The sequence below is a fragment of the Exophiala mesophila genome (assembly GCF_000836275.1).
Source record: "Exophiala mesophila strain CBS 40295 unplaced genomic scaffold supercont1.1, whole genome shotgun sequence".
NCBI lineage: Eukaryota > Fungi > Ascomycota > Eurotiomycetes > Chaetothyriales > Herpotrichiellaceae > Exophiala > Exophiala mesophila.
This window is the reverse complement of record NW_015622504.1, coordinates 5,971,472-5,990,576: the sequence shown is the minus strand read 5'-3', so window position 1 is coordinate 5,990,576 and position 19,105 is coordinate 5,971,472. Positions and strand designations below refer to the sequence as shown.

General features: G+C 52.3%; 7 protein-coding genes across 10 annotated transcripts; 4 read left to right on the top strand and 3 right to left on the bottom strand.

Annotated features, from left to right (window-relative positions):
• The first annotated feature begins 261 nt into the window (after nt 1–261).
• Nucleotides 262–2,062, top strand: PV10_01895 (anthranilate synthase component I). The gene has a single exon (XM_016366149.1). It carries the CDS (start codon nt 450–452, stop codon nt 2,022–2,024), a length of 1,575 nt encoding a protein of 524 aa, XP_016229798.1. The 5' UTR covers nt 262–449; the 3' UTR covers nt 2,025–2,062.
• A 243-nt stretch (nt 2,063–2,305) lies between these two features.
• On the top strand, nt 2,306–3,628 carry PV10_01894. 2 transcript variants are annotated; one of them, XM_016366147.1, is made up of 4 exons: nt 2,306–2,525; nt 2,581–2,637; nt 2,715–2,974; nt 3,029–3,628. In XM_016366147.1, exons 1-4 carry the CDS (start codon nt 2,382–2,384, stop codon nt 3,285–3,287), a joined length of 720 nt encoding a protein of 239 aa, XP_016229796.1. In that variant the 5' UTR covers nt 2,306–2,381; the 3' UTR covers nt 3,288–3,628. The 2 variants fall into 2 exon arrangements, with proteins under 2 accessions (XP_016229796.1, XP_016229797.1); XM_016366148.1 differs by having other exon boundaries at nt 2,581–2,974.
• Nucleotides 3,629–3,886: 258 nt separating this feature from the next.
• On the top strand, nt 3,887–6,013 carry PV10_01893 (uncharacterized protein). The gene is made up of 3 exons (XM_016366146.1): nt 3,887–4,055; nt 4,144–4,235; nt 4,332–6,013. The coding sequence occupies exons 1-3, from the start codon at nt 3,892–3,894 to the stop codon at nt 5,189–5,191; spliced, it is 1,116 nt and encodes a 371-aa protein (XP_016229795.1). The 5' UTR covers nt 3,887–3,891; the 3' UTR covers nt 5,192–6,013.
• A 133-nt stretch (nt 6,014–6,146) lies between these two features.
• PV10_01892 (uncharacterized protein) lies at nt 6,147–9,189 on the bottom strand (the record flags this gene model as incomplete). The annotated part of the gene is made up of 3 exons (XM_016366145.1): nt 6,147–8,531; nt 8,597–8,742; nt 8,811–9,189. 3 exons carry the CDS (start codon nt 9,187–9,189, stop codon nt 6,147–6,149), a joined length of 2,910 nt encoding a protein of 969 aa, XP_016229794.1.
• Nucleotides 9,190–10,463: 1,274 nt separating this feature from the next.
• Nucleotides 10,464–12,477, bottom strand: PV10_01891 (nuclear distribution protein PAC1). The gene is made up of 2 exons (XM_016366144.1): nt 12,028–12,477; nt 10,464–11,974 (listed from the first exon to the last, which is right to left on the bottom strand). Exons 1-2 carry the CDS (start codon nt 12,063–12,065, stop codon nt 10,639–10,641), a joined length of 1,374 nt encoding a protein of 457 aa, XP_016229793.1. The 5' UTR covers nt 12,066–12,477; the 3' UTR covers nt 10,464–10,638.
• Nucleotides 12,478–12,645: 168 nt separating this feature from the next.
• PV10_01890 lies at nt 12,646–16,769 on the top strand. 3 transcript variants are annotated; one of them, XM_016366143.1, is made up of 3 exons: nt 12,646–13,124; nt 13,280–16,121; nt 16,173–16,769. In XM_016366143.1, exons 2-3 carry the CDS (start codon nt 13,374–13,376, stop codon nt 16,197–16,199), a joined length of 2,775 nt encoding a protein of 924 aa, XP_016229792.1. In that variant the 5' UTR covers nt 12,646–13,124; nt 13,280–13,373; the 3' UTR covers nt 16,200–16,769. The 3 variants fall into 3 exon arrangements, with proteins under 3 accessions (XP_016229792.1, XP_016229791.1, XP_016229790.1); XM_016366142.1 differs by having other exon boundaries at nt 12,646–16,121; nt 16,173–16,488; nt 16,540–16,769; XM_016366141.1 differs by having other exon boundaries at nt 12,646–16,121.
• PV10_01889 (uncharacterized protein) lies at nt 16,762–18,935 on the bottom strand. The gene is made up of 5 exons (XM_016366140.1): nt 18,855–18,935; nt 18,282–18,356; nt 18,107–18,189; nt 17,798–18,026; nt 16,762–17,732 (listed from the first exon to the last, which is right to left on the bottom strand). Exons 1-5 carry the CDS (start codon nt 18,855–18,857, stop codon nt 17,334–17,336), a joined length of 789 nt encoding a protein of 262 aa, XP_016229789.1. The 5' UTR covers nt 18,858–18,935; the 3' UTR covers nt 16,762–17,333.
• Between the last annotated feature and the right edge of the window lie 170 nt (nt 18,936–19,105).

The window sequence follows — 19,105 nt, the reverse complement described above, 5'->3', positions numbered from 1 at the left end:
GCTTATCAGCCGTGCATTGTATCCTTTATGATTTTATACACGTCTCTCGTGTTAGTGAGCCACCAATCGTTCATCCCACATGTTATGTATCTGCCAGATCGAAGGCCCATGTCCAGGCACCACAAGTCAGAAGGTAGCCCGTGGTGTGGTCAGGGCACGCCAAATAATTTGTGGGGATCGAACGCAGGGTCGGACAATCGGGCTACAGACTGTACTCCGTACTTAGTGCTGCCACCCGCCAGCCAACCACACTTTGCCTGCGAATTTCGAAGAGTAGTGACTCAGTCCAACCTCAACGAAAGATCGCAACCTCACACCCTACGTGTTTCCACATCTCCAGTCCATGTGTTCTTCGACAATATTCTGCTGACGCATGTAGTTGAGGACGCGAGATTCTGATCCTCGCCTGGTCTGCCCTTCCGACCTATCTCCCTCTGCGTCCAGCCATCATGGAGCAGATCCTCCCCTCTCTCGATGAGGTGACTTCAATCCTCGCCAAATCCAAATCCTCCCAGTACCCTCCAAATCTTGTGCCGCTGGCTGCTCAAATCTCTGCCGACCTCTTTACTCCGACCCAAGCCTACCTGAAAATCTCACAGAATTCAAAACTATCCTTTTTATACGAAAGCGCAGCCACCACGGGCACAATTGGTCGATATAGCTTCGTCGGAGCAAACCCACTCAAGGTAATCAAGTCAGGTCCTGGCCATGGTCCGGAGCAAGATCCCTTACCTGAACTCGAGCGAGAGCTTTCCCAGTACCGAGTTGCCACCGTCCCATCACTTCGGCTGCCATCTATGACTGGAGGCGTCATTGGATATGTTGGCTACGATTGTGTTCGGTATTTCGAACCCAAGACGGCTCGACCGATGAAGGATGTACTGAAATTGCCAGAGAGTTTCTTCATGCTCTATGACACTATCGTGGCATTTGATCATTTCTTCAATGTCTGCAAAGTCATCACTTATGTGAGGGTTCCTACGGTCGACACTCCAGCTGCAATCTCAGATGCATACGCTGAAGCATCCAACACCATCCGGAGGACTCTTGCTGTTCTTCAAGAAGAGCACATTCCATTGCCTTATCAACCCCCGATTGTGCAGGGGCAGCCCTCTAAATCCAACTTTGGCAAAGTCGGCTACGAAGCCCATGTGACTCGATTAAAGAAACACGTCAACGTCGGGGACATCATCCAAGCTGTCCCATCACATCGTATCTCACGACCGACCTCCCTCCATCCATTCAACATTTATCGCCATCTGCGCACAGTCAATCCCTCACCATATCTCTTTTACATTGACTGTGAGGATTTCAGTATTGTAGGCGCCTCTCCAGAGTTGCTGGTAAAGGAGGAAGCTGGACGAATAATCACACATCCAATCGCCGGCACAGTGAAACGAGGGCGTGACCCTGAGGAGGACGATGCGCTCGCCGACGAGCTCCGAAACAGTCTCAAAGACAGAGCTGAGCACGTCATGTTGGTTGACTTGGCCAGAAACGACATCAACCGGGTTTGCGATCCATTGTCTACTCGGGTCGACAGACTGATGGTGGTCGAAAGGTTCAGCCACGTCCAACACCTCGTCAGTCAGGTTTCGGGGATTTTGAGAGATGGTGAAAATAGATTCACCGCATTTCGCAGCATCTTTCCCGCGGGGACCGTGTCTGGTGCCCCCAAGGTGAAGGCGATGGAGCTCATCGCCGAGCTTGAACAAGAGAAACGCGGTGTTTACGCCGGCGCCGTGGGCTACTTTGGGTTCTCCAGGGTCTCATCTGACGGGTCGAGGATCGAGGACGAAGGTGCTATGGACACCTGTATTGCTCTACGGACCATGGTGGTCAAGGATGGCGTTGCTTATCTACAGGCTGGTGGGGGTATCGTGTTTGACAGTGTAGAGGAGGACGAATGGATCGAGACCATGAACAAACTGGGCGCAAACATTAGGACAATCGAGGAGGCGGAGAAGAAATATCTGGCGCTAGAAAAAGCGACAAATGGCTATGTAAATGGTGTGCCTCGATAGCAACATATAAGCTACAATTGACTTGTATCTTTCTTTCGTTCTATTCTCCTGACCCTGTGTAGCCACAGAAATACTTGTGGGTAATGGCCTCCAAATCCATACCACCCACACAAGTCCCGTGACAAGTGGAGCCGGACTATTCCAAGGCCAAAGTCAAAGGGCTCCAGACAATGGGCTCACGATTGGCCAATCATAGCCACGCAGAGTTCGAAACTCTTGGCACACCACCCACAACCGTGAAAATTAATCGCAGGGAGAACCGTAGTCTTTTATCGACCTCACATCCCCCATCATCAACCGCTGTATCTGTTAAGACTTGTCGCCAGTCTTGACAGCCTTATTCAGCCCGTTGACAAGATGAAGTTGAACATCTCTTACCCGGCCAACGGGTCGCAGAAACTCATCGAGGTCGAAGATGAGCGCAAACTCCGTGTTTTCCTCGAGAAGCGAATGGGCAACGAAGTGCCAGCCGACAGCTTGGGTGATGAGTGGAAGGGCTACGTAAGGACACATGGATACCGACTGAGCTTGAAGTCGATGCTGACGGGTTTCACAGATTGTCCGCATTACCGGTGGTAATGACAAGCAAGGCTTTCCAATGAAGCAGGGTGTTGTATGTTCCACTTCCTGCCCTTGAAAAGCGCCAGCGTCCCGAAAGAAAACAACACGCTGAGACTTGAATCATTACAGTTACTCCCAACCCGTGTCAAACTCCTCCTCGCCGACGGCCACTCTTGCTACCGACCTCGTCGATCCGGAGAGCGCAAGCGTAAATCCGTTCGCGGTTCCATCGTTGCCCAAGATCTCTCCGTCCTCGCTCTCTCAATCGTCAAGCAAGGCGAAGGTGATATTCCCGGCCTCACCGACGTGGTCAACCCCAAGAGACTTGGCCCCAAGCGTGCCACCAAGATCCGCCGCTTCTTTGGTCTGAGCAAGCAAGATGACGTCCGGTACGAGAAAACATTTTCCATCGACCACATCATACATGCTAACCATTGATACAGCAAGTTCGTCATTCGACGTGAAGTCGTCCCCAAGAAGGAAGGCGCGAAACCCTACACAAAGGCCCCCAAGATCCAGAGACTTGTCACCCCACAACGCCTGCAACACAAGAGACACCGAATTGCCCTCAAACGAAGACGTGCCGAAGCTTCCAAGGATGCCGCCAATGAGTACTCTCAGCTGTTGGCCAAGCGCGTGCACGAGGAGCGTGAGAAGAGAACCGAGCTCAGAAAGAGACGTGCTTCTTCCCTCCGAAAATAGGTTGACATGGTCTGCCTGGCGTACCTGTAGTCTCGAGAGACCGGAGGAAAGACAAATCGACCCTATGTGGCTGTGAAGCAACCCGAGCTTGGGCACAATCTCATGTTCCTCGCCGAACAGCTTATTCAGCTGCAAGGACCTAGAATTGGGATTGCCGGACACACACGGGAGAATATCTGCCGTGCCACCATGCAAATAATGATGATTCCTGACGTGGCAAGCATCGCCCTACTGTGGTGCGCCGTGTGGCATCAGCTGGTTGGCACAAATAGACAGCAAATCAGACCACACAGAACCCTCAGATAGCCCGCAATTACTTGCAAACACCGATTAACCTCCTGATTCTCCTTCAGTTCTATCCGTAGTGCTCTTGATTCTCCTCCACGCACACACCTAGAATATACGTGGGTAGACTTGATAAACAGCGTTCTAGTCTTTCATATGCTTTTTTGGTCGACTTGGGAGTTTTGAGTGGAGCGTGGCGACTTGGAATGTGAGGAGCTAATCACAGGCCGACATTAACAAAACGTTCCCCACGATCAAGCCCAAGCCCAAGCCGCAAGCGTAGCCGCGGGGCTTGTGCTTTTTTTCTCGGTCTGCGTCGATGACAGAACTTGTCGACTCCAAGTTCGCTCGCATTACTCCTTTCCATCAACATGCCCCCTCAATAACGTCGACATCCTTAAACTACGCCGGCATGGCTACAAACTCGATCAAACTCTTGACTGGCAACAGTCACCCCGACCTTGCCAAAGCCGTCGCCACAAGGTTAGTACCGTCTCCACGCCTATCCTCTTCTCAGACAAGTCTTCGACAGTCCCATAGACCGATGTGCTCAACTTACAAATGCGTCTAGGTTGGGCATCGAGCTTACAAAGATTATGGTCTTGCAATATTCCAACCAGGAGACTAGTGTAACCATTGGTGAATCCGTGAGAGACGAAGATGGTACGTGCTGCCAATCCATGCGCATCGACAATCAGCTCTATCTCGGTCCACGGCCAGCACCATTTACTCCAGACTTTGTCTGACATCTACCTACAGTATTTATCTTACAGTCCACTCGGCCAAATGATATCAACGACGGCCTCATGGAACTCCTCATCATCTGTAACGCATGCAAGACTGCCTCCGCCCGTCGAGTCACTGCAATCCTCCCGAACTTTCCCTACGCTCGACAGGACAAAAAGGATAAATCTAGAGCACCCATCACTGCTAAGTTGATGGCAAATATGCTGCAAACTGCAGGATGCAACCATGTCATCACTATGGACCTGCATGCTTCTCAGATTCAGGGCTTTTTCAACGTCCCCGTGGACAACTTGTACGCCGAGCCCAACTCGGTGAAATGGATCCGAGAAAACTTGATGCATGCTACCGAGGACAATGCCGAAATCAACGGGCAAAAGCAGGACTGTGTTATTGTGAGCCCCGACGCGGGTGGCGCAAAGCGCGCAACGTCCATGGCCGACCGACTCGATCTTCCCTTTGCCCTAATTCATAAAGAACGATCTCGTCCAAATGAAGTCAGTCGTATGACCCTTGTCGGAACTGTCGAAGGCAAGATCGCAATTCTCGTGGACGATATGGCAGATACATGTGGAACGCTGGCCAAGGCTGCGGATACCCTCATTAAGCATGGGGCCAAGGATGTTGTTGCTCTCGTCACCCACGGCATCCTCTCTGGCAAAGCAGTGGAAATCCTCAAAAACTCAAAGTTGTCTCGGCTCGTCATCACGAATACTGTGCCCATATCGGAAGACAAAATCGAAGCACTCAAAGTCGAAGATGGCCAGAAGGGTTGTCGACTCGAGTTTATCAACATTGCCCCTGTCCTGGCCGAGGCGATCAGGCGGACACATAATGGCGAAAGTGTTAGTTATCTCTTCAACCATGCCGTGTGAGCGGTACAGCAGTGCCAAGCGACATGTCCCTGGATTCTTTATCTCTCGGCACATCCTTGGCCGAAATGGTCTGCGCAATTTTTCTTGAGCCTAGTGGGATGTTCTATTTTTTACATTATGGGCCTCTGAATCAGGATAGACGAGAACAATACCCAAAGTACTTCTGCATGCCAAAATGCAGACACCTCTGCTCGCTAACAGAGATATTCATTGCACCATCGACAGGACCATTACCTCCTCCAATCCCCCAGCGAGATTCATCAACGGAGACTCAGGTCGGCTATCTATTTCCAGGATGTGAAACCATTTGACTTGTTGTTGATGGGAGTAGAGCCCTAGCACTCCCAGCGAGTAAGAAAACACGGCCGGTGTGATGGCACTTCCATTTGTACCGTCCAGTAGACGGAAACATCCATCGGGCCTACGACATTAGTGACGTAGCGTAGATAGAGCACCATGAACGAATTGCTCTGATGCGACGAGCTCAACATTTGAATATTGAGCAAGTATCACAAGACATTTTCATGCTTGCGCAACCAAGCCCTGACCATCTCGATCCCGGATATCGATCTTCTGACCACGGAGGATGTGTCAGCCCAGATTACGCTGGAGAGAGGAATGCACTGGTTGAAAGAATGTGGATATAGTTCCCGCAGAGAAGATTGAATTGACCAGACGGTGGAGTATTTTCAAGCAGTTGAGGCAATTGACGGCACCCACAGCGCAGGATGTGGGTGGAGGACAATTCAAAGCTAGGTGCGAAGCATTCGTTTGGCTCGGTCTCTGATATCATGCATCAAACCCAGTTGACGCTCATGTGGGGATTGACGATTGTTATTGTCATAGTGCTTCTATAAATTCTCCATTTTTCGAGGAGTTTGACTTGGATCTGTTGGCAAGTCCCTAAACGTAACAAAGGGGCTGCGATTCCATAAACACCGGGACCTCGGCCTTCCTACTTTCTCAGGAACTCTTCGACTTCAAAGCCAACTCGTCTCTTACTTTTCTCCCAGTTCTCTAGCTCCTTTGCACCAACGGATCTAGCATTAGGCCCCGCAGGCTTAGCTCCAGAGTTGAGGCCAACGCCAAATATCCCTGTCTTGACAATCACGGCGCGGCAGTCATGTAGACGGACTTCGACGCCTGAACTAGACGCCGAGGCCGACATGGTAGTGCTTGATCCAGATATCGAGGCAGCCATCGCTTTTGGTTGTGAAGAAGTGATTGAAGTCGCAGTCGAAGGTTTGGCGGCCGAAGAAAGTGATGTGGGAAGACCTGTAGTTTGTGTTGGAGGTCTGGGATTCGCTGACGAGGTGTTGCCGATAACCCCTCCGGTATTGCCACCATTAGGGTCAGTATTGGAGAGGCTGGGCACCGTTGCACTGGCTCCCGCAGTACCGGCTTCAACGGATTCCTCATCAGTGGACTTGATGACAACTGTCACGTCTGGGCCGACACTTCCACGCCAGAGTGTAGCAAACCATTGCCAGTGAGCAGGAGGTGAGAAACCATCACTGATAGGCATCGAAATGGAACTGGCATCAACCGTGGTGAGCTGAAAGTGTGGAACAATGGCAATCGGAATTGCCGTGGGAGAGTTGATGCTGGACGGTCTATGATATCTGAGACTGGCTTGAGAGGCCTGTAATTCTGCGTCACCCTCATCGATAATTTGAGTATCGGCTTCCTCGGCTTCCGTATTTGGGTGTGTAGCTTGAGTGGTCAGATCTATAGTTGATCTGGAGGGCTCAGCACCTGCAGCCAGTGAATGACGCGATACAAGTTTGCTGCTCGGTGGCGGTGGAGGGATGGGAGGTGTCGGCGGCGGCGGAGCAGGAGGAGGCGGGATGCGACTTGAGTAAAGAGGCCGGGGAAGAGCTAACGAAGGGGGACGTGATTCAGAATCTCTGCCGCCCGTCACAGGAAGAGTCCCTTCGGCTTGACTCTGACTCCTAGTTTTGGGTGGCGGTGGCGGGGTGGTCGACTGATCAGGAGCTCCGACCAATGTCTTTGGGCTAACGGCGGAATAAAGGCTTTCCCTGGTGTCATCCACTTTTTCGTCGACGACACTCCACTTTCGAATGGGTGAGGCCGCCCTGGGGGTGTCCATTGCTCTGGTGGTTTTTGTAGACACCATTTGGCTGTTGTCGAGGGTGATTGGCGCGTCTCGAGTAACGGATTGGCCAGGTCGAGTCGTGATATATTCGACCATTTCTTTATTGAGCCTATGCCACTCACTCAGCATTTGCAGATATGATTCCGCAGTCAATGTCTTGTGGTGCCTCACGGTGATGTTGCGGGCTTCCCTCATGGATTGATAAGGGTTGGGGCCTTCAAATATCTTGACGGCAAAATTCCCCTCTTTCTCCAGTTGATCAGCCAGTGAACAAGACATGCTCCTGACACTCGCAGCGTCCATGCCTTCGATGGCGATGATGGCACCTCGAACATCAGGCCTTGGCGAGGTCAATCCGGGAGACGGGAGGGGGGAGGAGATCTGGGACAGAACGCGGATTCTATTGAGAACAGGAATGGACATGATCATTGCCTCGACCCCAGAGCTCTGGGAAGTAGTGGATGCCGAGCCTGTCTTATGAGGGAAAGCAGAGACCATGGTTTCGATGGGTGGTAGTGCCACGCTGGAGGCCGTTCTTTGCTGCTGAGCAGGTGGAGGTCGCACCGGCTGCAACTGGGGCGGATGAGGATACAGGCCCCGAGGAGGCGAGATGAGAGGCGGCTTCGTGAGCTGGACCGGGTGAGGACGATGCAATGGGGCATGAGGCGCATGCATCTGTCGGCCTGGTTCGCCGCGGGTGTAGGCAGCGCTAGGGGAATTGGGGTATGCATATGAATGGTCTGGATAGGGTTGGCCGGGGGCGATGTACATTCCGCTACTATCATACCGTCTTCTCTTGGCTTCTTGTGAGTCGGTAGGTGGAGTACGTTGAGCAGTTGGTGGTACAGCATATATCAATCTAGGGTCAACTCGTGAGAATGGATATGCCTCGACGAAGGATTGTTGCTGGCCGTGATACTCGGGAGACGCAGCCGGGGGCGCATGATGTGGTCGCTGGATATGGCTATTGCTGACGATGTAGCCACGTTTTGCGGGTATCTGCACGGCCATTTTGGATGCAGATATGGTCTCAGCGGGAGGATGGGTTGGTGCAACTGGGCTGTGGATTGGGTGAGTAATGGGTTTCTTGCCGCACTTTAAGCACGGTTCCTGGTGCTCTGTGGAAGATGGGCCGCTTATGGAGGCGTGGCTACTGTTCCTTCCAGTGCGACGAGGATGGTATCGATAGCCTGGATATTGCTCTTGATGACGGGCTTTCTCTAACTAATGAGGCATTGGGTCAGTGGACAAAGCTCTTTGTGAAAAGGACAAGTTGGTCTTTGGCATACTTCCGCAAGCGTGTTCCATTCCTCCTTGGCTTCAACTGACAGGTGCTGCCATTGTTTCCCGATTATCTTAGAAACTTCCGGATTGGGAATACCAGGGTTCTGTGCGATGATGTTGGCTTGTTGGGCCTGACGGAACAGTATAAAGGCTAGAGGGAAGTGTATTAGTGGTGGGCGGTGTGGAGAGGAGCCAAGGTATAAGAAAGCATCATCTCACAATTTCGGGGTCTCGGAATTTTGGGGTCAGGTTGGCAGAGGCAAACATTAGGGCCGCTGTCATGGGGTAGGCGGTCAAGGGCAGAGTCTGTGGAGCCATCCCTGGCCTCACGAGAAGCTGATTCATGGCCGGTGGTGGACATTGAACGGAACATCTGATCACTGGCATCACCAAGTCTCGAAGCCGAGGGTGGGGGAAAGTGAAAGGTACTCCTCCGACTGGCATTGTCTGCAAAGCCACAAGGGATCACTGGGTTGGGAAATATATCATGCTGGTTCAGTGAAGAAGGCCGGCGCGAGGCTGGACGACCATTGGCGGCGGGATCCGGGAGACGACGATGAAGAGCTGGAGGTGGCGGATCCTGAGATGGAGGAGTCATGGCGCGAAGAAAGGAATTTGTTCTCCAGGACCGTGCAGTGGTCTGGGTGAGCAGGACCGACGAATAGAAAAAGAGGCCATGCCTATTACTTTGTAAAGTGACAGAGAAAGAGACTTGTCATCAGCCATCTTGTGGCAATCTTTCTTTGTCTCTTGAGAAGAACAAGATGACATGACTATTGGTGGAAGGATGGGGCTGGGGTTTGGCAATGTTGGAGTGGTTTGCTTTGTTCTCAACAGGTGCCTAGGCGGGAATATGCGATGGAATCACCGTGCACCCGAAACAATAAAATGAGGAATGCAGAGGAAACAAAGAATGAGGCTATGTCTGTGCAAGATCGAGTGGAGCCGTGTTCGTGGGATGGTGAACTTGCGAGAGCGGTTGCTGGGCTCGTCAAAGAGGGACGAGGCTCGAATTAGCATGCTCATCAGGCTGGTTTGCAACTTGCTTGACCCAGCGACGGGAGACTGTTGGGTTTCATCTTGAAGTGAAGCAAATGAGGAGAAGAGGGAGAGGCATATTAGCTCGGGGGTTGGATGCATGCGACATCATTGGTGGGTGTTTGGCATCAGTTCAGTTTCGATGAGACTGGCCCAAGACAAAGGTCGGGGGCGCTCCAACAAAAGCAGATTGGGTTGCAAGAAATTGACGCGGACAAATCGATCGAGATGAAGCGCTGAGAAGTACTATACCCAGGTCCACAGTCGCTGGCATAGAAGCTGGGAAGGCATATGCAAAATGACGGATGCTTCGTTTGACCTCCCGCAGTTCTCCGACATGCTTTGGCTCCAGTGATTGGGAGGTTCGCAGGTTTGCATCGGACACTTGAACGGAGCGAGGCTCAGAGACAGTGTGACTCAGAGTCTGTAATGGTGTGAATTTGGTGTGCATCAGATGGAGCCTTGTCTGAGATCATTCCTTTGTCTTGTCTCTGAACGTGAGGCAGATGATGATGTTTGACACGAAGAGAAGAAGAAAAAAAATTACCAAAGACGATGAGGATGGAGACAAGCAAGGGAAGGAGCAGTGGAGATGTTGATGTCCGAAAACGGAATGGCGTGGCTACTCTACGGTACTGTCCGCGCCTGCCTGGCCAAGTGCAGTGTGTCGCCATAGGATTGAGAAGAAGCAAGAGCCCCTCAGCCCGAGGGGCCCCTGGACGGTGTCTCGGGACGGTCTACAATATTGCCAGGACAGCTTGGCGGTGCACATTATCTTCGTACAAATACATACCTTGATAGGCAGCAAGATCGATAAGTTACCCAAGGCACAGAGGACATCCATTTCTGGTGGTGGTGAGTAGTTGACATGGCATCTCTCATCTCATTAGTCGTAGTCGTACACTCGTGTGGCTTCATGTCTATAAACCAATCAATCCTCCCACAAGCAGTGGACCAGACTGGATCAGATGCCCGGCTCAGGATGGTCTTCCCAGACGACAAGTCTCGATCATCCTGCAAACACGCGCACGTTCAGATCCACACTGGCCGTGGCGATGACGCATCGGATCTTGCCTCCGCTGGTTCCTTCCTCCTTTTTCGCTGTCGAAGTCGTTGCGTTGGCCCCTAGGTCTGACGTGGGCTGGACGGCGACATCCGGCGCCCATCTGATGCTGCTGATGAAATGCTGATGGGCCTCGTCCACCACCTTGACGCACTTGCACTCTTGGGCAAGATCCCAACATCGGATGGTTTTGTCGTCCGAGACGGAGAGGAGATAACGACCCGCAGGGTGAAAGACCAGACCGCGCACCCAGTTGTCATGTCCCACCAGGGTCTTGTGGCACGTCCCTCGATTGTCCCATATCTTGATCAGCTTGTCACGGCCCCCAGTCGCGAGAAATTCGCCCGTACTGCTGGCCGGAGGGGGCTTTTTGTAAGCAGCAAGAGCTGCCAAATGCGTGTAAGCCGAACTCGGGGCAAAAGCGACGCATTCCAGTGAATGTTCATGGCCCAGGAACGAAATCTTGACCTCGCCCGTGTTGACATCCCACAGGCGGGGCACCTGGTCATTGCCCGCGCTCAACAACCACCGGCCATCGAAGGATGGGGTGACGGCTCGAACCCAGTCGGTGTGTCCTTTGAGCGTTTTTAAGCAATAACCAGTGGTGACATCCCAGATGCGCAGCGTCTTGTCTCGTGACGCCGACACTAGCGTGTTCCCTGACAGTGGGGCACCGGCGGCGCCAGAGGGGATGAAGCGGACCGAAGAGATGGAATGATCGTGGCCGGGTAAGGTGCGAATGTTCTTGTACTCGTCGCTTGGATCCCACAGTTTGATGGTCAAATCAGTGCTACAACTGGCCAGAAGTGTTCCACCTCGGGGCCCACCAAAGTCAATGTCGAGCACGGCTTTGGTGTGGCCCTTTAGCGTCCTTTCGAGCTCCCCCAGCTCCCAATCCCAGATTTTGATGGTGCAGTCCTCCGAGGCCGACGCAAGAGAAGAGAAAACCGGGTGGAAGGCGACGGAGGTGACGGGGAATCGATGGCCTTCCAGGACATGGCGCGGGGGGTTCTTGGGGAGCCATGTGGCGGGGTCTATCTTGCGATTGGAAGATAGTGGTGTGGCCGAGTCCAGCTCGTTCTGAAGAGCCATGTTTTTGGCTTCAAGGTCCATGATCCTTTTCTGTAGGCGAACAACCGATGTCCATTTCTTCTCCAGTAATGTTTCATATTTTTTAGCCGTGACTTCATCAAAGGTATCGGCAAGGTTGGAATCTTTACGCAAAGATGCCGCGGACTCGGTCATGCCAGCAGAGAGAAGGTACGCGATGATGGACTTGTGCCTACACGGACAATCAGTCAAAAGCTTTTGGCCATGTTGTCAGGCCCGTCTTACAGTTCATCCGCTTGTCGCGTGGTCAAAAGTTGGGACATGGTGCCAGGTCGGGGCGTCAGGCCCAGAAAAGTGAATTAGGAGCCCATGCACTTGAAGGTTGAACAGAAAACAAGCGGTCGCGGGAGAGAAGGGCAAGGTTCGTTGGTGTGGTGCAAAGTGTGAGAAATGTCGCAGACGATGGTGGTAGTTTGCAGAATACGGAGATGGGTTCTCCTGGACAGGCCTGAAAGTCAGCGAGACCAGGGGACGAGAAATAAAGTGAATTGAAATCCAATTGAAGAATTGGGCCACACAGGTCTTTTGGAATCGAAAAGACAAAGAAAGGCCACTGATGGCGATTGTAAGCGGGAGGAGCGGTGGAAGAAAACTTGGGTGACTGCTTAGACTGTTTGGTAGAAGAAGAGGAGGAGGGAGTTTATGCAAGCCTTGTAGTACATGTTGTCAATCCGCAGATGGACTGGAAGTCTGGCAAGTCTGGTTGTGGAGATGTGGATGAGTTCTTGTGTTGTTGGAACCACACGAGCCAACCAATCAACAGCCACAACCGCTGCCCAGCACAACATCGTCATATTATTTACCATTTGCCCTACAAGGAGACGCCCTCATCAATGTTTGGGTGCCACACCAGTCGTTCGCATCGCATTGCACTACCACTACGCTTGTTTGTAGCGTCTCGAATTAATTCACAGGCTCCTTCTGTTACGACTGCCTATTCTCACTGCCCACGGCTTCTTCGACTCTGTTCTCTTCTGACGCCCAACGCCCAACGCCCAACGCCCTCCCGACAATTGAGTCTCCTCGGATCACCCTCCTGTCGCGCCACAAGTGAGCGACTGCCTTGACTTGTTCGACTGGTTTCCGTTTCCTCCATCGTTCCTTCCACGCACTCTTCCCACCTCCACGACCGCGCCTTCCCATTGACTCCCGCCATCATCGCGCCTGCATTGAATCTTTGTTTATCTTGTGACGGCAGTCGCATGCACGCATGCTGCGCAATCACATACGCACTCAGCCGCCCAACCGTTCACCCTCCATATCTGCCCATGAACCGCGCTGCACCTTGCCATATCCAATATTAAGCAGAATCGCTGCTGACCGTAAGGACACAATCTTCCTCAAAAGTGCTGTCGTTGCTATCTTCCAATCCTATCCTTGATCCGTTCGAGCGATGCACTCCTACTCCTCCCTCCTATCTATGCCACCACGCACTCTCTACCTTCCTTTGCTTTCAATTACTGATGTTCTCTCACAGCCCTCTAGCTCGCTCTCGAAAACAGCCGCGCACACAAGAACCGTCATCTCGATTCCAGGCTCTCTATCGCCTCTTCTGTCCCAGCTCCTTGAAAATGGCCGACGGCCAGGAAGAGGATTTCTCCCAGCTGCCCCTATCAGATCGCTTTGTCCACAAGAATTGGAAGGTCCGGAAGGAGGCCTACGAGGCTGCTGCCAAAGCCTTTGAAGTCACTCCCGATGAGTCGGACCCCGCTTTCAGACCATTTCTCAATGATCCCAGTTTGTGGAAAGCTGCTGTCGCCGATTCCAATGTCGCCGCTCAGCAAGAGGGTTTAGCCTCGTTATGTGCATTTCTCAAGTACGGAGGTCGCGAGGCCGCCACAAGATCCCGCTCCTACACTCTCCAACCCATTTCTGAAAAAGGTCTCTCCTCCACCAGACCCGCTGCAAAGGCCAGTGCCCTCGAAGCTCTGTTGCTCTATGTCGAAATCGACAAGTCTGATCCTGTCATCGAAGAATTAATCCCCGCCCTCTCAAACAAGCAACCCAAGGTGATTGCCGCCACCCTGAGCGCCATTACCTCAATTTTTCACGCATATGGTATCAAAGTTGTCGAACCAAAGCCTGTCCTAAAGTCATTACCAAAGGTCTTTGCACATGCGGACAAAAATGTCCGTGCCGAGGCCCAAAACCTGACCGTCGAACTTTATCGATGGCTCAAGGACGCCATGAAGGTCATTTTCTGGAACGAGTTGAAGCCGGTTCAGCAGCAAGATCTCGAAAAATTGTTCGAAAAGGTCAAGGAGGATCCTCCCCCAAAACAAGAACGTTTGACGCGTTCCCAGCAAGCCGCTATTGCTTCTGCCCCTCCTGCTGCTGCTGCTGGTTACGCCGACGACGATGCTCAATATGACGAACCCGAAGATGACGATGCCGAAGTCAATGCCTTTGATCTAGCCGAGCCCGTCGATGTCATTTCCAAAATGCCCGCCAATTTTCAAGAGATGATTGCCTCCACAAAGTGGAAAGATCGCAAAGAAGCCCTGGACGCCCTGTTCAATATTCTCAACACTCCACGCATCAAGGAGGGCCCGTATGATGACCTTGTTCGAAGTTTTGCCAAATGTATGAAGGACGCCAATATCGCCGTCGTCACCGTAGCTGCTAACTGCACGGAAAAACTTGCCCAGGGTCTGAGGAAAGGCTTTGCCAAGTATCGGGCCACCATTTTATCACCTATGCTTGAACGTCTCAAGGAGAAGAAGCAATCTGTGGCTGATGCCATTGGCGCCGCTCTGGACGCTGTCTTTACTGCCACTTCGTTAACTGAGTGTCTCGAGGAAACCTTGGGTTTCCTGCCTAACAAAAATCCTCAGGTCAAACTCGAAACTGCAAAGTTTCTCATCAGATGTCTACGCACCACTCGAGATGTTCCGTCCAAACCAGAGCAGAAGTCGATCGCGGATGCCGCCACAAAGTTGCTCACGGAGTCAACTGAGCCTCTCAGAGCTGCGGGGGCTGAGATGCTGGGGACATTGATGAAGATTCTCGGCGAAAGAGCCATGAACCCATATCTGGAAGGCCTAGATGATATTCGAACAACCAAGATCAAGGAATTTTTCGACGTTGCAGAGGTCAAGGCGAAAGAGAAACCCAAGCTAGCTCCAGCGCCACCGAAACCTGCGCCAGGTGCTGCGAAGAAAGTTGTAGGAGGCAAAAGACCTGTTGCCAAAAAGCCTGCCCCGGTCGCCGCTCCACCCCCCGATGACCCGGCTCCGCTCCAGCCCAAACCTACCGCCAAAGCACTACCAAAGCCTGGTGGCCTTTCGCGACCGGGTTTGGCTCAGCCTTCTGGACTGAAATTGGGTGGTTTGAAGAAACCTGGGATTGCTAGCGGTGCAGCAAGTCCACAAAGACGAGTAATGTCACCTCCAATGAGCGCCGACGGCGATGAAGAAGCTGCCGCGCCCTCCCCGTCTAAATTCGGCCTTGGTCGTGGTGGCCTCGCTGGGCGTCCCCTCCAGCGGCCCGCAGCCACGCCACACTCACCAGGACCCATGGCCTCAGTCGCAAATGGCATGTCGGCGATGGAACGTGCCGAGCTCGAGGAGCTACGAGCCGAAAAGGAGAGGCTCAGTGCGTTAAGTGACAGCCTTCGAAGCAGCAATGCCAAATTGTCCAACGAGATCGCCGAGCTTCAGAACCAAAATGCCCAGCTGATCGAAGATCACACCCGAGACGTCCTGCAAATCAAAGCCAAGGAAACCCAACTCGTTCGAGCACGGGGCGAGTGCGACGTCTTGAAGGCCGAAATCGAAAGTGTTCGCAAGGAGAGTGAGCGGTACAAGCGAGAGGTCTCGAGGTTAGGGCGCGAAAGCTTCGGACGAGAAAAGGAGGAATCTGCCCGTGGGCGTGCCTTTGATGAATTTGCGGGCGAGACCGGTGGCATCTACGAAGACCATGCCATCACCCGATATCCGTCACATAATGGTGCCCCACAATCCTCACGACCACAGAGCTCGCTACAACGGGCAGGCAGCACGACAAGTACAAACAGCGCTCGACTTGCGAATTCGAAGCAGCGCCCCCAAAGTGGCTACACTCCTGGTCGAATAGAACTTAGCCCTAGTGAGGAAAAGGAGAATGGTGGGTTCGATGTCACTGCTGCCCGGCGAAAAATCAGTCCTCCTGTAAACCCGATGTCGAACGGCAGTGGAAGGAGCAGTCCACAGAGACCAACATTTACAAGCCGTGAGCCAAGTGACTCTGCGGCGGGTGGTTCCCACCATCGAGGAGAAGAGAACTGGAAGCGAGCAGCCGAGGTCACAAGCCAGTTGAAGGCAAGGATTGAGGCCATGAAGGTGTGTCCGATATCATCTATTCCACAATCGTCACTGACAATTCTTTTCCAGGCACGACAAGGTCTCGCCAAAAACTGAGCTTCGTCTTCGCCAATCATCTTCTTCTACATTGGCTCCATCGGTTGTGAATATTCGGTGGCGGGCTGATGAGTGTCGTTGTCCATCACAGAACTGACTCCTCGACCATGTCATTTCCAGTTTGGCTTTTCGGCCTGTATATAGTCTTGTCGTCCGCTGGACCGGCGCTTTCGGACACCGGCGGTCATCACGCTTGTCTCTGTCACGACACATGGCTTGGCGCGGTCAGTTGCATAGGTTGACCAGCGAGGCGGATTTTTGGGCATTTCCTCCGAAGGAGATATTCACGGTATGTCTGGTTTTGCTAGACCGGAAGACCGTTCGAGTAATGAGACCACAGGCAGGGGCCACCAATGGCGCTAGTTTATAATGTGATATTGGATGACGATGACTTAAAATCTGCTATGCTACATCTGATGGACTGTCCCGAGAAGGCATCTCCCGCTGCAAGGCCCACGTATACCGTCAATTTAGTACCGTACCCGGATAGAATCGACCAGGAGCAAGTAAGTCTGTTGCATCTACAATTGTCCAAATGACAGGCCTACGGATATGGTTGTTGAAATGCACCAAGTGTTCATCAAACTTATGCATTCAATATTCTGATTGTTTTCTTCATTTTTATGGTGACGACCAAGGATTCTAATGAGGAGCAGCGGTATCAGAACCAACCGCACAGCAACCTACAAAGTCAAGCTAAAATGTGATCGTCAATGACAATGCAATCACTTCATCATTCGAGGAATTGTCCGTGCAGCCACGGCATCGAGTTCAACAATTCCGCCCTATGGACTTTTGATTATGGCGTATCATGCTTTGCAGAATCCCGATTCGTCAGATGCTGCTTCCCATGACGCACACTCGTGTCATGCTAATCATGCGGAGCGCAAGCAAGAATTGGTTTCATGCAAGTGGTGCAGCGAGCAGGTGGCTACCTCACGTCGAGGTCTTGAAAGCCCGTGCATTGATTGGGAGGTGGCGTATGGCGTGTTTGAGATAGTGAGGGAGTATGAGGGCATCACGATGGCAACAAGATGAACCAGTCGGGCAGGGTTGAGAGGATAGGTCGGTGATGGAGGTCCCATAGGTCCGAATCCGTGGGAAGTGGACCCAGGGTGGAGAGAGTCAGTCCATTTAGATCTTGATGGCCTGCTCAATAGCCTTTCTCTTCTTCTCCTGTCGAGCCACAGCCTTGGCTCCCATAATACCACCACCCCAGTGACGTCGGTGCTCCTCGGTCTTGGGCAGGTATCCCTCGTTGATGGCCGAGACCAGCTTGCTCAATTCAGACTTGTCCTCGGACTTGACCTCAGTCAGGGCGACGACAGCGGCGGTCTTCTTGTGCACAACCGTACCCAAGCGGGCCTTGCCCTTGATGATGGCATATGGCACGCCCATCTTGCGGCACAAAGCGGGCAGGAACACAACCAGTTCGATGGGGTCGACATCGTTGGGGATCAGGACAAGGGCGGCCTTCTTGTTCTCAATCAGGCCAACAACGTGGTTCAGACCATACTTGGCAGTGTATGGCTTCTGTTAAAACAATCCATGGTTAGCATCGGTGTATCACTACACAGCGACACGGGAACCTAGCATACCTTGCTGGCATCTTCCTTCTTCTTTCCCTGCTCGACGGCGGTGGCCTCGGCGAGGAGACGCTCCTTCTTCTGAGCCTTGGTCTCAGGTCGGTACTTGTTGAGCAGCTTGAAGGCCTGGGCGGCGGTGTTGCGATCCAGAGTGTGTTGGAACTGAGCAATCGCAGGGGGGACCTTCAATCGCAGGTTGAGGATCTTCTTCTGGCGCTGAAGACGGACATACTCAGGCCACCTGAACGAGGGCAAATCAGATTAGTTGGACTGATCGATACGGTACTGGGAACCTGGTCGGAAGAGACTGGAGCTACTTACTTCACCATGCGGGACAGGTTGCGCGAGGGCTGGATGTCTTGACCGATGCCATAGTTGCGAGGTCTCTTCTCGAGAAGGGGGTTCTGAGGTGCAATGTTAGTATAGTTCATTCGACGACAGACATCTATCTCCTTCAACCGCTTGTAGGTTGAAGAAATTGAGGAAGCAAACTCACCTTTGCGGCCTTCTTGCTCGATCCGGCTTTTCCCTGAGGGAAGGGCGCGGCGGCGGGTTTCTTTCCTTTGGGTGGCTATCATTGAGAAAAGAAGAATTGATCAGCGAAAATGTTCATACAGTGTACGTTTTTTTTCTCTTTTTGCCTGATCAAAAACATGTTCTTTTGACTCTAAGGAGACAGGAACGGAAAGACTCTTCCAGTGACATAATCCTGATCAAACATGGTTGTTGGAGTGAGGAGGTTGTCACGCCATCCTCTTACTCGTGCAGGTCCATGGTTGAGGATCGTCGTAGGGAGTGTACTTTTGTTCCCGTCTCCAGCCTTTCATCACCAGCGACACAGAGAGATACCAGACCAGTCGCAGGCGATACACATGCTTTGAGGTCTCAGCTAAGAGTTCAAAGCAGCTTTCGTCTTGAAACTTGTTCAGGCACTGCTCCGGTGCGGCGGATATAGCATCGTTGTCAAGAGACTGTGACTGCACCGATTTTACACGGCTCAAGTCGCCCTTCAGGACATGTTTCGAGAGGTGGGAGGAGGACAATGAGGGTTTAGGTATCGCAAGCTTACCATGCTGGCGGAGGGTGAGGTCGACTTCGGGAGAGGTGTTGGGCGAATTGATTGATGTTGAAGACAAAGCGCCAGAAGAAATTGATGTTGCGAAAAGTTGGAGTTGTGGACTGTAAAGTGCGGAATGACCATAAATGGTTAGATCAGGACTTGGCGAGTCTCGACCTAGATGGCTACGCGTGATGTATCTTCTACTTGACCGTACTTGGGATCTACGATACGGTGAACCATATAACCGATCTACGCAACTA

Excerpts from the sequence above, each read along its gene's own strand:
- PV10_01890 (XM_016366142.1), top strand. The coding sequence starts at position 13,266 with ATGTTCTCTCACAGCCCTCTAGCTCGCTCTCGAAAACAGCCGCGCACA. Across the intron at positions 16,122-16,172 it reads CAAGGATTGAGGCCATGAAG|GCACGACAAGGTCTCGCCAA; the intron begins GTGTGTCCGATA and ends ATTCTTTTCCAG.
- PV10_01895 (XM_016366149.1), top strand. The coding sequence starts at position 450 with ATGGAGCAGATCCTCCCCTCTCTCGATGAGGTGACTTCAATCCTCGCC.
- PV10_01893 (XM_016366146.1), top strand. The coding sequence starts at position 3,892 with ATGACAGAACTTGTCGACTCCAAGTTCGCTCGCATTACTCCTTTCCAT. Across the intron at positions 4,056-4,143 it reads GCCAAAGCCGTCGCCACAAG|GTTGGGCATCGAGCTTACAA; the intron begins GTTAGTACCGTC and ends AAATGCGTCTAG. Across the intron at positions 4,236-4,331 it reads ATCCGTGAGAGACGAAGATG|TATTTATCTTACAGTCCACT; the intron begins GTACGTGCTGCC and ends ATCTACCTACAG.
- PV10_01891 (XM_016366144.1), bottom strand. The coding sequence starts at position 12,065 with ATGTCCCAACTTTTGACCACGCGACAAGCGGATGAACT. Across the intron at positions 11,975-12,027 it reads ACGCGACAAGCGGATGAACT|GCACAAGTCCATCATCGCGT; the intron begins GTAAGACGGGCC and ends TTGTCCGTGTAG.
- PV10_01889 (XM_016366140.1), bottom strand. Across the intron at positions 18,190-18,281 it reads CGAGCAAGAAGGCCGCAAAG|AACCCCCTTCTCGAGAAGAG; the intron begins GTGAGTTTGCTT and ends ATTGCACCTCAG. Across the intron at positions 17,733-17,797 it reads AGAAGGAAGATGCCAGCAAG|AAGCCATACACTGCCAAGTA; the intron begins GTATGCTAGGTT and ends TTGTTTTAACAG.
- PV10_01894 (XM_016366147.1), top strand. The coding sequence starts at position 2,382 with ATGAAGTTGAACATCTCTTACCCGGCCAACGGGTCGCAGAAACTCATC. Across the intron at positions 2,638-2,714 it reads TTCCAATGAAGCAGGGTGTT|TTACTCCCAACCCGTGTCAA; the intron begins GTATGTTCCACT and ends GAATCATTACAG. Across the intron at positions 2,975-3,028 it reads AGCAAGCAAGATGACGTCCG|CAAGTTCGTCATTCGACGTG; the intron begins GTACGAGAAAAC and ends CCATTGATACAG.